At 34.9% G+C, this 16699-nt stretch overlaps 1 protein-coding gene across 1 annotated transcript; it reads left to right on the forward strand.

The window, feature by feature from the left end:
* The first annotated feature begins 869 nt into the window (after positions 1 to 869).
* On the forward strand, positions 870 to 4110 carry LOC124941626 (protein trichome birefringence-like 13). Its single transcript, XM_047481970.1, has 6 exons — positions 870 to 1416; positions 1812 to 1989; positions 2424 to 2564; positions 3177 to 3300; positions 3427 to 3561; positions 3658 to 4110. Exons 1-6 carry the CDS (start codon positions 984 to 986, stop codon positions 3907 to 3909), a joined length of 1263 nt encoding a protein of 420 aa, XP_047337926.1. The 5' UTR covers positions 870 to 983; the 3' UTR covers positions 3910 to 4110.
* The last annotated feature ends 12589 nt before the right edge of the window (positions 4111 to 16699 follow it).

Consider the following 16699-nt stretch of genomic DNA (forward strand, 5'->3'; position numbering starts at 1 on the left):
ATACAAGACTAAATTTTAATGTTGTGCAAGATAATTTAATTTTTATGGATAAATCTTAATATAAAATATTAATTATATTCGGATAAAAAATTATGTTTATGATTTCAGTTTATGCTTTTGATCTTCGATATTTGTCATTGTTAATTATATTTATATACTAAATGGAAACAATTTAAAGACCGGAAATAAAATGTTTTAATTATCTTTAGTTGTATGGATCTAAACTTTGCGCTTTGGATTAATTGACCCACTATTATGGCTGAGGGTACCCCTAATAAATAGCGGGACCTTGAAAAGTGGTCGCATGTGTTTGATGATCATTATACAAGGAATTCCATAAACATTTAGAGATTATGTCTTAGAAGTTACTGTTACTAAAAAGTTTATTAAAAAATTGAGAAACATTTTTGCAAAAAGTTTAATATACATTTAGTTTTGATCTTCTTTATACCTAGATAAATGAATTTTTAATTAGCTCATTTTATATTATGTATTTTCTAATTTAGCTTTGAAAATAACTTCATTGATAAAAAAAAATAACTTCATTGATAAAAAAAAAATAATTTCAAAGAAGTTACATGTAATCCCGCACAAAATAAACAACAAATTAATGAAAAATTTTTCGACAAACCTCTAAACATAATTTATAAAAGCTTTTGCAGTTTGGACAACTTTGCATATCAACACTAATGTGAGTAGTACCACTATCACCAGAATCTACCCACTAGATGTAACTCGACACTAAAATTAAATTAATAAAATCAATTTTCAAATTGAGAAAACAAACAATGAATTTCAAATAATAATAAAAAAACGCTATGATAAATAATTCAATGATCTAATATAAATAATTCAATGATCTAATAATGTGAAAACGTCGGTCGGTACTCGGTACTCCTCGTTACTGGGCACGGCACGGCTCCAAGAGCTTTGCTTGCTTTGAGATTGTGTGGGTCTCTACTCTATCTAGCTCGCTCAAATCCATGGCGATGGCGGCGATGGCGGCGATGGCGAGGAGGAGAGATCGGCTTCCGCCGAAGATAATCTCCTCTTCTTCCTGTACTTCATATCTCCTCTGCCTCGGATCTGTCGTCGTTCTCCTCACTCTCTTCAGATCCTCGTCTACAAACACATTTTCTTATAATCAACACCACCATCACCATCAGAGCGTACTACAAACCCAAAAGAAGACAACCTGCAATTTCTCCGACGGAAAGTGGATCTATGATCCTGCGGCCAAAGCCGCGCCGCCTTATGATTGGACTTGCAAGGAGATATTCAAAGGCTGGAATTGTATTGCCGGCAAAAAGTCGAACGCTTTGGATATTTTTAAGTGGCGCTGGAAGCCTAATGCCTGCGATCTTCCCATCTTCGATCCTCTTCATTTTCTACAACGCTACCGAGACTCCAGTATCGGTACTCTCTCTTTCTTTCTTTCTTTAATTAATTAATATAAGGCTTTTATAACCTGATCATGATCATGAATTTATTTATTATTGTCTCATTCAAACTAACTCATGCCCATAATCCATATATATATATACATGCCAAATCTAACCTCTTCTTCGTTAGCAGTCCCCATTTACATTTACATTTACTAAAACAGACAGCTTAAAAACAGTTTATTAGGATGGAATGGATGGATGGATGGATGGATGGATGGGATGGAGTATTCTTGTATAATTAATTACATTTGCTTGCTTGCTCCCCTCTCCACACAAATAGATAGTGGTTTTGTCTTAACATTTTACTTTACTTTACTTTGCCATCTACTGGCCAATTAGGCCTTATATAAATTCATAACAGTGCAGGGTTTATCGGTGACTCCTTGAATAGAAACATGTTCGTTTCCCTCTTTTGCACTTTGAAGGGAGTATCCAGCCAGGTGAGAAAGTGGCGTCCTGCAGGAGCTGATCGAGGCTTTACCTTTCTTGAGTACAACCTCACCATTGCATATCATCGCACGAATCTTCTGGCTCGATACGGTAGGTAGGTAACCTACATTCATATAACAACTGTGCACTCTTGACAGAATTTTCTGGACCAATATCTGACTAATCTAATCATGCCTTCTTCATGGTCCAATATACACCAGTCTATTAATCTTTTCTTTTCTGATATTCTTTTAGTTAGATTCATAGATCATGCAGGATAATTAATTATTCCTCCCTATTCCCTATTAATAAATTCCCTCAAGTGTTTGACAAGTTATAGTGCGCATCTTTTACCTGGGGTGGAATGCAGTAGAATTTGGTGTTAGGGATTAATAAAGAATCGTGATTTTGCTACTTATTCCTAATAGCTGCAGACCCTTGTGGATGATGATTTTCAGTTGACCTCTTGGATTAATTCTTTTGTCGATTCTATTCAAGTGAGGAAAACCGGCTGTTTCTACATTACCTGTTTATTTCAATTTCTTGCAGGTGGTCTGCGAATGCCAATGGTGGCTCCCTGGAATCTCTTGGATACCGAGAAGGATATAGGGTTGATGTCGACATTCCTGAAGGAACATGGGATAAGGCTCCTGGTTTCCATGATATTCTCATCTTTAACACGGGACACTGGTAGAGTTTAATATGTTATAGGAAAGCTTTATTTTTTTCTCTTTATACTATTGCTGAATCATACAAAATGATCATGTACGTGTCTTTTAAGGATTCTCACATGACAAAGTCCTCTTCTTAACCGCTTGGGTCTTGTTTGATGTGGGTTTAATGAAAGACTAATTTCAAATAACTCACTGTCCAATTAATAATCTATTCTACTCATCAACCAAAATACTCTCTAATATATTTGTACCACCCTAAGGTCTTTTTTACCCAAATAAAAATGATTTCCAATAACCTATATCAAACAAGGTTATTTGAAAATAGAATAACCCTAGATACAAGGCCTTGTGTGTTGCTTTAATTAGCCATACGTTCATGTCTATATATGGAGAATTGTAATATACGTTCATGAATTGCTTTGATATTTTAAACTGGTAACTAGCTAGTGCAGTAATATTAATATTATATCTTACTTTTGTAATCCATATTCATAGAACATCATATATAATAACCATGCTGGGAAATGTACATGAAAAAAACTTTAAAAGTTGCTATTAAAATGAACGCGTGTAATGCCTGGAGTGATGTTCTTATGGTCATATATCATGACGTCTGGTATGTTCTCAGGTGGCGGGCTCCTTCAAAGTTTGACCCTGTAAAGTCTCCAATGCTTTTTTACGAGAAGGGTGTTCCTGTGATGCCGCCTCCGGCATCTACTGATGTAGGCCTGCATATGGTTTTGAAACACATGGTATTGCAAAGTTCCATCTTTCCTTTTTTACTCTCTCAAATGTACTTTTCTCAGTAAAAATATAATCTTAAAGTGCCTGTCCAGTTTAAATAATATAATAATCGACGCTGACTACTAATACTGCAGATATCATTCACGGAGAAAACAAAAAAGGGGAATGCAGTTATCTATTTCCGTAGTCAATCTCCGAGGCATTTTGAAGGTGGTGACTGGGATGAAGGTGGTTCTTGTAAGCGACAGAAGCCTCTCTCGTCACAAGAGGTAATTAATTAAACTAGAGATCCATGAATGACAAGATAAAAATGCTGTTGCTGTTGCTGCTGCTGCACTATTAATTGTTGTATTTACTACTTGTAGGTGGATGAACTTTTCTCTGAGAGAAACAATGGAACAAACGGGGAGGTGCGAATTGTGAACCAACAGCTATACATGGCCCTGAAGGGATCTGGTTTGCATTGGCTGGATGTAACTGGCATGAGTGAATTCAGAGCAGATGCCCATCCATCCTCAGCTGGTGGGAAGAAACATGATGATTGTATGCATTGGTGCTTACCTGGATTAACAGACATTTGGAATGACTTACTTGTGGCTCAATTAAGCCAAACTTAGACAGAGACCAAAGTGGATTTTTCTTTTTTTTCTTTTTTAAAAAAAAAAAAAATAATAAATAGGCAGTTGCCCTCTGTATTATCATTATGTATATGTATGTATGTAATGCATTTATAATTTTGCTCCAGAACTGTTCATTTATCTATAATTCCTTTTAACTTCAAAGTAAGACCATATATAATTCTTTTCCTAATTGTTCTGGATTTTGTGGGAATGAGAAATAGCTGCTATAAGCAATTTATATAGTTTTAAGGCTGTGACTGACTCACTGACTAACCGGAAGATCAGTAATCAGGAAGGTATTTACTTAATTATCTTAGTTAGTTACTTAATTTATGGTGGTTTGTAATCTGCAACTATAATCCACCAGGCAACTATCGAATATCATTCAAATGATCATTTTAATAATTAAATATTATATAATTAATATACTTGCATGCATTAATTAAAGATGAGAATTTTCTTTTTACACACTTGGAATGGATAAGAGTTACATCTAATATATACCTAAATGAAAACCAACCATACACATGAAGACGAGTTGAAAGAACATAAGACCTAGTCTAGTCAAAAATCGAACCGAATCAAGATAACTATTAACTAGATAGAAATAAAGGGAAACTAAAAAATTCGACAGACAAGATATATATACAATTAAAATATTTGAGTCTTATTGAATTATTTTCTTTCTCACTTACATTATCTATATATTCTTCTTCTTATATATGCTTTAAGAATTTTGGTATTTTTTTTAGTTGGTGTTGTTTTTAATTTTTAATCATATACAATATATATATATATATCACATTTAATAACAATAAAAAAAGCCATAATAGCATAAATTAATTAATAAACTAATAAATTAAGGTCTTGTTCTGATTAATTTTTTTTTTTAAATTTAGAAGGGAAAAAAAAATAATGATTGTTGATGATTTTATTGAGGTAATGATTATTTTTGATAAAAAAAACTTAATTTAAAATAAAGAGTATTTTAGTATTTTAGTATTTTAGTTAATGAAATGAGTGATATAATTGTAAATAATTGATTAATTAAAAAATTAATTTTATTTAAACTATTTAAAAAAAAAAAAAAGAACGAAGACCAGACCTAATATACTGATAAATAATTAAGCTAATTATTAAACCAGCACACCCCATTCAAATTATGAGTCTCCATCAAAAGCCGGTCCATTGAGTTCCCACCAAATAGCAATTCAGATCTTCTGCTACCGATTGCTGTGTTCCCCTGTGGCGGACCAATCAGATTGCAGCATTATTATTTTAATAATAAATCAATCTGGGGAGGAGACGGAGGGAGGGAGGATCCGGAATCCGGGTTGCGTCCCGAGTTCACACAAGACGCCGTTAACGGCAGCGCCTGTTAACGGCATCAATTGATATAATAATCATATAGCACACTGATAAGATATCTTCGCTCAGGGCACCGTGTTAGAGGGAAGGGTGAGATGCGATGGGAGCGAAGATTTACACGCCCGTTGCCCTGACCCTCATGTAAACCCCCCATACCCACCCATGAGAAGACCGCTTGCCGTTCATGAAAATACACTTACACGTCTATGTAAAGACCAAAATGGCAGAGATTTTATATTTACGTTTATTAATTATTAATTTGATTTATTAAAAAACACATGCAGCGATATAATATTCGCTTCAATTAATTCATTCATTTTTTTTTCATTTAATTTTTTTGGCCTTCAGACCCTCGGGAGCGAAGATATATTTGCTTCAATTAATTTTAATAATAACCTCATGTAAACCCCCCACCCCACCCATGAGAAGAACGCCTGCCTGCCATGTGAATACACTTACCCGTGCATGTAAAGACCAAGATGACATGGATTTTATATTTCCGTTTATTAAATATTAATTTAATTTATTAAAAATCACATGCAGCAACCGAACAAATCTTCGCCTCAATTAGTTGGCTATTTTATTTTTATTAATTTTATATTTCCGTTTATTAATAAATGTTAATTCAATTTATTTAAAATGACAAGCAGTACACGACCAAATATTCGCTTTAATTTTGTTTTTCGAGGAGATGATTGAAAGCGAAGATTTCTTCTTTTCAATTATTTTTAGCCTGACGTTCATGTAAAACCCCCTCCCCTCCCATGAGAAGCCAACTTGCCTGTCATGTAAATTCACTTACCCGTGCATTTACATCCCGCGAATAAATCTTCGCTTCGAATAACAGTTTTTATTTTCAATTTAATTTTTGAATTTTTTTAAGAAGTTACGATATCGAACGAATATTTATTCGCTTCCATCACTAGTTGATATAATTTCAATTTCCCGCTACAATCCCACTCTCCATCCTTTTCATTTTCATAAGCAACTGTTCATATTCTTCTCTCTCTATCTCCCGACGATAATCCAAACACTCAACGTCGAAACCCTAGATATTTCTTTTATACTACAAGGATTTCTTCTGAAGATGTCAGGGAACCAAGGCAACAACATGGAAGTGGATCCCATCGACTCCCGAGAGGTCGTCTTACAAGTTTGTAGGAGCATAAACGAAAACGAAACTACCCCCACTCCTCCATCCAACGTCAATCCCCGTAATAAACCAGAGAGGTATGTTTATCTTATTGTGTTTATACTAATTTTACACATGTTTATTCAATTTATTTCGTTGAATACTGATTTATGCTATCCCACCAAAAATAATGACTTCAAGGTTTAATAACTTTACATATGAAAGGAAGAGGAAGAGAAATCCGAAGACGAATACTAAGTCGTCATCGACTGCTGAATCAGTTTCCACAGCTGCTGTCTAAGCTACTGATGTTGCTGCAGGTACTTCCCATTTTGATGAGATTTTACCACCACCTTTTCCCCCTAAAAAAAACCCAATGTTATTCCTACCTCCACGACAACAGTCGATGAAGAGTTACCAGAACCACCCCCAGAAACCACTAATATTTCTCCGTGTACTACCCCATTCGATGAAGAGTTACCACCATCTCCCCAAAAAACCAAAACCATGAAGAAACGTAAACTGACATTTCTAACAAGATCATCACCTCATGGCCTCGCTCAACTGATTCCTAAATTGAGCGTAGAACAGAGGGAAGCCGTGAAGGAAATCGGGTTTGGTTCTCTTCTTACAATGGGCGTCTCCAAGTGCCTGGCGCATTTTTCCAGACACGTAATCCAATGTTTTGACCCGGATAAGAGTTCTCTGGTATTGGCCAACGGTGATGAGATCCTTATTGATGAAGATCTGGTACAACTCGTGATGAACCTCCCTAGAGGGGCAATGAACGTAGTCGAGTCCGTTGGGGGGGACAAGACTAAGGACCCTGATTATTTTAATTTCTTGAGGGATTGGAAGACCAGATGGACCGGGGAAGACTCAAAACCTCCCGAAACACTTTCTATGATCCCCAAGATATTAAGTAACACAAGTGCAGACAACGATTTCAAAATCGACTTCGTTGTCTTTGTTGTCTCAAGTTTTTTATGTCCAGTTCAAAATTCACGAGCCAGGTAAACATGTATTCAAACATATTATATATCTAATTGTATTTGTGAATACTGACACATGTATTTTTTTCATTTCAGGTTCAAAATTCTCAAATCCTTAATGGATGTTGATAACATAAAGGAACTGAACTGGTGCCACTTCACACTACAACGATTGCTTGACAGTGTAAGAAGTTGGAAAGAAAAAGCAAGTAAAGATAAAAATCCATATTTCGATGGACCTATAACCCTTTTATCGGTAAGTATTGTTGCCTCTCTTATATATGATTTATAGATATGTAATATTTTCTAACATGTTTCCCATTCCTTTACTCCAGATTTGCTACCTAGATGGTGTTTTTGTGGAAGGCGAACGTATCCCCTATGAAAGAAAATTTCCAATAATCTCTTATTGGGATGACGTAACCGTGTTAGAGTTCACCAACCTAGAAGTTCGTGCCGGTGGTTTTGGGCTGGGCAGGGCAAGGGCGCGCCTAGCAGTTAAACAACCCGAGAATCCAGTTGACTCAGTTGAAGTAAAATAAGACGATAATGAGGTATTTGGAAACAATAAATTGACTCCCATTGTTCTTTATTATCCTGTTTTCAAGATTAATGAAATCTGTTTTTCATAATGTACAGATGTTGACATCCAAAATCCTGCAAACTTTTAAAGATATAGCCCAACAGCTGAATTACCTATCAGGGGAGTTGGAGAAACGCAACATCGATCCGAAGCCCTTTTTTGAGGCCGGGTTCCTGAACCTCAGAGAGTCTGAAGGGTTCATGAAACACTTGAAGTTGGTGAACGATGGTGAGGTTCGTGTAGGTGTGGAAGATCCTCCAAGGGAGGCACTTGGGGACACTTTACAGTGTGCGGGCTTGAAAATCAATAGTCCCCGGGTTGATTACACATGTGAGACTGCCGTGGAGGACAATGCAGACAATCCACTAGCACAGGTTGAACTGAATGATCTCGATGATGCCGTTCTGCCCAATGAAGCTCAGTCACTCCCTGTTCATCCGAAAGATATTGAGGAGGTAGGTCAGGACATTGAATATCAATCACTACCTGTTGAACAGGCAGATGTAGACGCTGCATTTGAGCACATTGAAGCCCAGTCCCCCCCTGCTCAACAAGACGAACCTGAGGATGCAGTTCTGCCCAACAAAGATGACTCACCCATTGTTGAACCAACTGATCATCATGGTGAAGGGAAGGAACCGGATGAGGTAGACAAAGTGCATACACCCACTGTTGAAGACGATGATCAGGGTGAAGGGAAGGAGCAGGTTGAGGAACCCAAAGCTCAGCATGTTGAACCAAATGAGCAGGGTGAAGGGAAGGAACATGTTGCAGAACCCCAAGCTCAGTCTGTTGCACCAAATGATCAGGGTGAAGGCAAGGAACATGTTGAGGCTTCTAAGGCCGTTGAATCTTCTGAAGATGAAGATGAAGATGATGGGGGGGGGGACGCATCAACATTAGAGAATATCCTAAGAGGAAGATCACGAAAATTTCTGTGCACCTTCGATCCCCTTACATGAAAGAGGTGGCGGATATGTTGGACCACAAAATAACCAACAAGGAACAGAGATTCGCCGATTTTGTGTTTGATCAAGACCTGCCTCCATCGTAAGTTACTTAGCATGCTTTTAGAAATTTGAAATATGAAATTAGTTAGTTATGGTCTTCTAACTGAATCTATTTTGCAGTGACGTTCTGTACGAAGGTGCACCGGGTAATATCACCCGTCAGCTATTTCGTACAATGAAAATGGGTGAAGAAATTGCAAGCGAAGTGTTGGACGCTTGGTCCATAATTGTGCACTCCAAATGCCGTAGGTTGCCAAGGCATGAACCACGAATAATTTGTTTTTCATCAATTTCACATGTAAGTGCTTCTCTTGTTTTGTGCTATGTATCCTTCAATGTTCATGACTTTGAGTCTCCACCCTTATTTTGCAGGTTAGTCTGCAGCATTATATTCTCTTATTTTTCCAAGCCCTTGAAGAAGACATGAGAAACTACCATGTCACAAAAGAAGACCTCATCTTCGCTGACCTGGTATGTACATATCCCTCAATTCCAAGTAACGAGAATGCCATAAAATAATAAATGTTTATGTTATTTTTGCAGATACTCCTACCTGTCGTCATTTACCGACATTTCTTTCTTGTGTGTGTGAATATCAAAAACTCCAACATCACTGTACTAGACAACTCCGGTCGTCCGCCTCGAATGAAAATTTTGGACAAGTATGTACAGTTGAGTAGACAACTAGAAGGTTTTTCGACTTTCTTGGAAAGGTAAGGCATACAAAGAATGGCGGAAAAGGTTAAGAAATACAAGATCATGGCCCCAAAGCTGCCTTGGCAAGACCAAACCAACAAGAAAGACTGTGGGGTATATTTAATGAGACATATGGAAACATATAGAGGAGTGACGAAGGGTTGGTCTATTGACATCAACGATAATAATGTAAGTGTTATACCATATGTTATTCTCTGACATTTAACAATTTGAAATGTTCTTATACTTTCTCTCGTTCTTTTGAAGGCCGAAGAAACTTTGAGTACATTGAGAATAAAATATTTATACAGAATTCTTATGTCGGAGCACAATGTCAATAGGTTTAAGTTAAAGGCTGCAATTAGATCAAGATATTAGAGATTTGTATGTGTTATACGGAATTATACTTGTACAGTAATTCTTATGTTTACACAGGTAAATTGAGATATTTTTAATGTATGGATGTTTGATATGTAATTATAACTTATAATGTATTGATGTTTGATATGTTTTCTTGTACCCATACTTTTAAAATCACAAACGAGGTTAATTTTGTAAGTGTATGTTTTAAAATTCTTAAACGAAGATATATTCTTAACTTCTAGTTTTGAAGTTTATAAACGAAGATATATTCTTATGTCTTCTTGTGCCCATATTTCTAAAACCACAAACGAAGATATATTCTTATGCCATCTTGTGCCCCTATTCTTAACTATATATTTTCGAATTCCTAAACGAAGATATCTTCTTATGTTTGTTTTTGGTGTAATCCATATTTTGAAAATAAGAGACGAAGATACCTTCTTCAATATATGTTTGCAAATTCCTAAACGAAGATATCCTCTTAACTATAAATTTTCAAATTCCTAAACGAATATATCTTCTTATGTTCTTTTTTGGTGTAATCCATATTTTGAAATTAAGAGACGAAGATATCTTCTTCAATATATGTTTGCAAATTCCTAAACGAAGATATCCTCTTAACTATAAATTTTCAAATTCCTAAACGAAGATATCTTCTTATGTTCTTTTTTGGTGTAATCCATATTTTGAAATTAAGAGACGAAGATATCTTCTTCAATATATGTTTGCAAATTCCTAGACGAATATATATTCGTAACTACATGAACTAAAAATTACAATACGAAGATATCTTCGCACTATGTAATGCCCCTACCGGAGTTATGTATTGATGTCAATTCAAGAATGAAAACTCATTTATTACTTCAACTACTGCTGTATCAACATCATCACTCTCATACCCTCACTCTCACTCTCACTCTCACTCTCACACTCCACTCTCACTCTCACCTCTCTCTCTGTTTTGACCCTTTCCTTCCCAAATCTCTATCTACCGGTGTCTTTCCTTCAGTCATTTAGTGTAAAACTCATAAGATGGATGTAGAGATGGACCCAGACATGCTTGTTTTATCGCAGCAACAGCTGGAGCGATACTTAAGTCTGATCAACGATGACCCTGTCCCTTTTAGTGTCTATCATGTAGATGAGATTCTACCTCTATTACGAATAAACGTTAACGACGGACTGATGGCCCACATGCAAAGCAGATGGAATATGGACTCTCGTTCTTTTGTTATTGGGGAAATGCACATATGCCCGACGATAGAGGACTTTGCTTCAATCCTTAGGTGTGGTAGTCTTGCACTCATGATTTTGCCTGTCAATCAAGATCCTCATATGGCCGTCCATATTTACGACAGCTTCTATGGATGTACGATGTTTGATGCTCTTTTGTTTACCCTCCAACATGGATTTCTCAATATGACAAACATAGACGAGCACATTTGGCGTGTCCAGGGAGCTGAGAGGACCATCAACCACACACAAAGCAAACTGATCATGCTTGTGGTTCTGGCTCATTTTTTTTTATGTCCGGCTGCCGGACGACGGCCTTCGGAAAGGATCCTGCAGGTAGTTCCTGCACTGATGGGAAACGCCCCAAACATGGCTAGCCTGGTACTTGCTGAGACATTACTTGGTCTTAACGAATTTGTTCCAGAGGAAAACAACTATTCTCGCCGTGGATCACCTTTGGTTCTCTACCTCTGGTTGTTAGACAAGTTGCATTGGTTGCCCCGTCCTTCAATTCCCTACACTTCCTTTGCCAATCTACAAGTGCAAAGGGTCAATGGACTCGTGCCTCCGAATTTTATTTCTGATATTCACCCAATTAGGTTCATTGTTCCGTGGTATCTCTTTACTGTAATGATGTACGAGATGAGGGGTTCTCCATTCATCATTTTGTTGGGCCTTGAGGGAACTACCTCCTACTGCACAACTGTCATATACAGACAATTTGGCCTACGGAATCCCCTACCTTCGAATGGACTCAATCCTCCGGAGGACTTCATGCTTACTTCTCACCATCTTTACCTAGAGTACGCATCAATAATTGAAAATTCTTTGACGGTTTTAATCCCCAACCGATGGATCAATGCTGTGAACGAAGCCATTCAGCTATACATTCCACCCGTCATCGAACATGAGGTCGTGTCGCTGACAGGACCGATTGACGAGTCATCCTCTCATGAATCAGACTAGAGCTTCATTTGTATTTTTGAACAGCTATTTTGTTTGTTAATTTGTGCAGTACTTATGTAAAGGATTATGGAATGTTTTTGTGTATTCAACAATATTATGAAGTTATGTTTGATTAAAGTCTGAAGTTATATTTTACATTATGTAGTTACTTTATTCTGGAGTGATATAAATCGAATCATTGTCGTTATGTTTGATTCTTTGATTGCAATTTGGATGTCATGATCAATTCAAAGTATAATGTAAAACAACTGATGTGTTCATGTAAACCCCTTACATTGATCCATCGATTGGTTGTTCGCTTCCTTACACAGTATCTAATCAGTAAATCGAACGGACATTTCTTCGTTTCTTTGTTAGTGTATTACTTTTAACCATGTGATTGAAAACGAAGATGAAGTCGCATCCCATCTTTGAAGTTACATATTATTGTATTTGTGCCACTTTCATGTCATACTCTAATGAATTTGAAAACGAATAATCATTCGCCTGTAAGTTTCTATATTAAACACAACATTGTTACGAGACGAAATACTATTCGCTTGATATTCATATTTGAGGTCGACCACATTGAACGAAAATGTATTCGCTTGTATATTAAATCCAAGGAATGGTTGAATGATTGAAGAAGCGCCAAAACATTTTACATTACATGTCACGTCAGATTACAATTATGACAATGATTTCACTTATGGGAAACATATAATTAGCCAGAAGAGTAGATATTATAATACTTTATTATTTATAATAAATTCGTTATTTTATAAATGTTTAATGACATGTGCATGAAAATATAAATAACAAATAATTATTATAATTCGACGTACAAATTTTCATTACAAGTTTCATAAACATTTCTACGTTTCATAAACATTTGTACATTTTAACAATATTCATCTGCATCTCCAGCTTCAAGGCATCTCCATTGAAGCGACCACAGCGGATCTCTCACGCATAACCGGGGTCATACACCTGTTGAGTTATCTCTTGAGATGTTTTCCATCCCGGGGAATCTCCCAAAGCTGGCTCTTCCCACCAACAGTGGAACGAATGATCTTCATTTGATCGGTAGTTTCTACTTGAGGTATCAAGCATTCGTGGTAACTGAAGATGTTTTCCACCAGTTGATCTTCATTGTATAAGTTTTCCATCACATTGAATCTCCCAAATGATACATCCCAACAAACAATCTGAAAAAAACACACACTCTCAACAACAATGCTCACGAAATATTTCATGCTGCCGACGAAGATTGTTTATGTAACCCGTACATTTATAGAAAACAATAAATCTGTTTTCTCAATAAAATATTTATATCTATTGATTCAGAAAAAGTAAATTTCCCGTGAGCAAATATCAAATCGGAACAGTTTGCAGTCCTTTGGTCACATCATGAAAAAGTAATTTCATTCACGAAAAAGTAATAACACTTATATTAAATAAAACAAATAATTCAATATTGTCATTCACATTATATTAAATAATAAATTATTTCTACATTAATAAAAATATTTTCAAAAATAATTATAAAATTATATTCAATATAATATTATTGCTATATGAAGAAAATTATGTTCAATATAAATAAGAATGAAAATATATTTCATTGAAAACATTAAGCGTGAAAACATTTCAATATCCCACAAATTACCAAAATTAACATGAATTTTGAATTTCCGTGTATCATATAAAAAAATTAATTCGAACAGCGAAGAGATCTTAGCTAAAATAACTTCATGTTTATTTTTTAATTTTTTCAAACATCAATATTTACAGGGAGTCGTTTATAAGCGAAGAAATCTTCGCCACAATTGTTTTCCACCGGTCCCCCGTGTAAACCCCCTAACACAACCATGAGAAGCCCGCTTGTCTGTCATGTAAAGACATTAACCCGTGTATGTGAAGACCAAAATTAAATGTATTTTAAATTTCCGTTTATTAAATATTATATTAAATTATTAAAAATGACATGCAGCGAACAAATATTCGCTCAACTGACTTGGCGGAACAGTGGGCAGTCCTTTGTTTTGTCACATCATTTATAAATTATATTTCATCATTGAAAAAGTAGTGTGTTTTTGTATAAAACCCTATAAAGAAATCATTTCATATCTATGGATTCAGAAAAAGTATTAAGCCCGTGATGATATGTCAAATCAGAACAGTGTGCAGTCTTCTTGTCACATCACATAAATTATTAAATATTATATTTTAATAAAGTATTGATATTATATTAAATATTTCATTATTGATAAAGTATTGTTACAATAATGTAATTAAAATTATATTTTATTAAATATTATTTCTATATAGATAAAATTATGTTAGGAAATAAGTATAAATTTTTATTATATATACTATTATTTCTATATGAGCAAAATCATATCGAATATAATTTAGATTTAAAATATTATTAATTAAAGAAATTCATATAATAAAAGGCTTGGAAATGACATCCAGCGAATAAATCTTCGTAAACATATTAACATTTTAATTTTTTGAAACATGCTCTTTGTACGGGGTGTGGGTCGGAAACGAATAAATGTTCGCTTCATTATTTACATGGAAACACACTAACCCTTGTATGTAAATGCCAAAATCAACATTAATTTTTTTGTCAATTTTTTAACACATGAATTCATCTAATTAAAGATGAAAAGCAGAGAACATATATCCGTTTTTAGTGAAAATTGCAATTTATGAGAAATTTATATGAAGCGAATAAATCTTCGCTTCAATGAATTCTAAGCCGACGTACATGTGAAACACTCAACCCTTACATGAGAAGACCCTTTACCCCTGATGTAAGTACACCAACGCATGTATGTGAAGACAAAAATTATTAAGGAATGTGGGAGGAAAAGACACGCAGTGAATAAATCTTCGCTACAAACAATTTTTCAATTTTTAACCCTTAAATCACATTTCATTTTTATTTTTAATTCTTGAACGAAAATGTATTCGCTTGTATATTAAATCCAATCAAGGGTTGAATGATTGAAGAAGCTCCAAATCATTTTACATTACATGTCACGTCAGATTACAATTATGGCAATGATTTCACTTATGGGAAACGTATACTTAGCCAGAAGAGTAGATATGATAATACTTTATTATTTCTAATAAATTCGATATTTTATAAATGTTTAATGACATGTGCATGAAAATATAAATAAAAAATATTTATTATAATTCGACGTATAAAATTTCATTACAAGTTTCATAAACATTTCTACGTTTCATAAACATTTTTACATTTTAACACTATTCATCGGCATCTCCAGCTTCAAGGAATCTCCATTGAAGCGACTACAGCGGCTCTCTCACGCATAACTGGGGTCATACACCTGTTCAGTTATCTCTTGAGATGTTTTCCATCCCAGGGAATCTCCCACAGTTGGCGCTTCCCACCAGCAGTGGACACGAATGATCTTCATTTGATCTGTAGTTTCTACTTGAGGTATCAAGCATTCGTGGTAACTGAAGATGTTTTCCACCAGTTGATCTTCATTGTACAAGTTTTCCATCACATAGAATCTCCCAAATGATACATCCCAACAAACTATCTTAAAAAAACACACACTCTCAACAACAACGCTCACGAAATATTTCATGCTGCCGACGGAGATTGTTTATGTAACCCGTACATTTATAGCAAACAGAAAATCTGTTTTCTTCATAAAATATTTAGATCTGTTGATTCAAAAAAAGTAAATTTCCCGTGATCAAATATCAAATCGGAACAGTTTGCAGTCCTTTGGTCACATCATGAAAAAGTAATTTCATTAACGAAAAAGTAATAACACTTATATTAAATAAAACAAATAATTCAATATTGTCATTAACATTATATTAAATAATAAATTATTTCCACATTAATAAAAATATTTTCAGAAATAATTATAAAATTATATTCAATATCATATTATTGTTATATGAAGGAAATTATGTTCAATAACAATAAGAATGAAAATATATTTTTATTGAAAACATTAAGCCTGAAAACATTTGAATATCCCACAAATTACCAAAATTAACATGAATTTTGAAGTTCAGTGTAACATATAAAAAAATTGATTCGAACAGCGAAGAGATGTTAGCTACAATAACTCCATACGCGAAGAAATCTTCGCCACAATTGTTTTCCACCTGTCCCCCGTGTACACGCCCCAACACAACCATGAGAAGCCCTCTTGTCTGTCATGGAAAGACACTAACCCTTGTATGTGAAGACCAAAGTAAAATGTATTTTAAATTTCCATTTTTTGAATATTATATTAAATTATTAAAAATGACATGCAGCGAACAAATATTCGCTCTACTGACTTGGCGGAACAGTGGGCAGTCTTTTGTTTTGTCACATCATTTATAAATTATATTTCATCATTGAAAAAGTAGTGTGTTTTTGTATAAAACCCGATAAAGAAATCATTTCATATCTATGGAT

Source organism: Impatiens glandulifera, chromosome 6, assembly GCF_907164915.1.
Source record: "Impatiens glandulifera chromosome 6, dImpGla2.1, whole genome shotgun sequence".
In the NCBI taxonomy this organism is placed as follows: domain Eukaryota; kingdom Viridiplantae; phylum Streptophyta; class Magnoliopsida; order Ericales; family Balsaminaceae; genus Impatiens; species Impatiens glandulifera.

What these genes read in the sequence shown, in the direction of transcription:
- LOC124941626 (XM_047481970.1), top strand. Translation starts at nt 984, where the DNA reads ATGGCGATGGCGGCGATGGCGGCGATGGCGAGGAGGAGAGATCGGCTT. An exon ending in CTACCGAGACTCCAGTATCG is followed by an intron (nt 1,417 to 1,811) that starts GTACTCTCTCTT and finishes ATAACAGTGCAG; the next exon opens with GGTTTATCGGTGACTCCTTG. An exon ending in CTTCTGGCTCGATACGGTAG is followed by an intron (nt 1,990 to 2,423) that starts GTAGGTAACCTA and finishes AATTTCTTGCAG; the next exon opens with GTGGTCTGCGAATGCCAATG.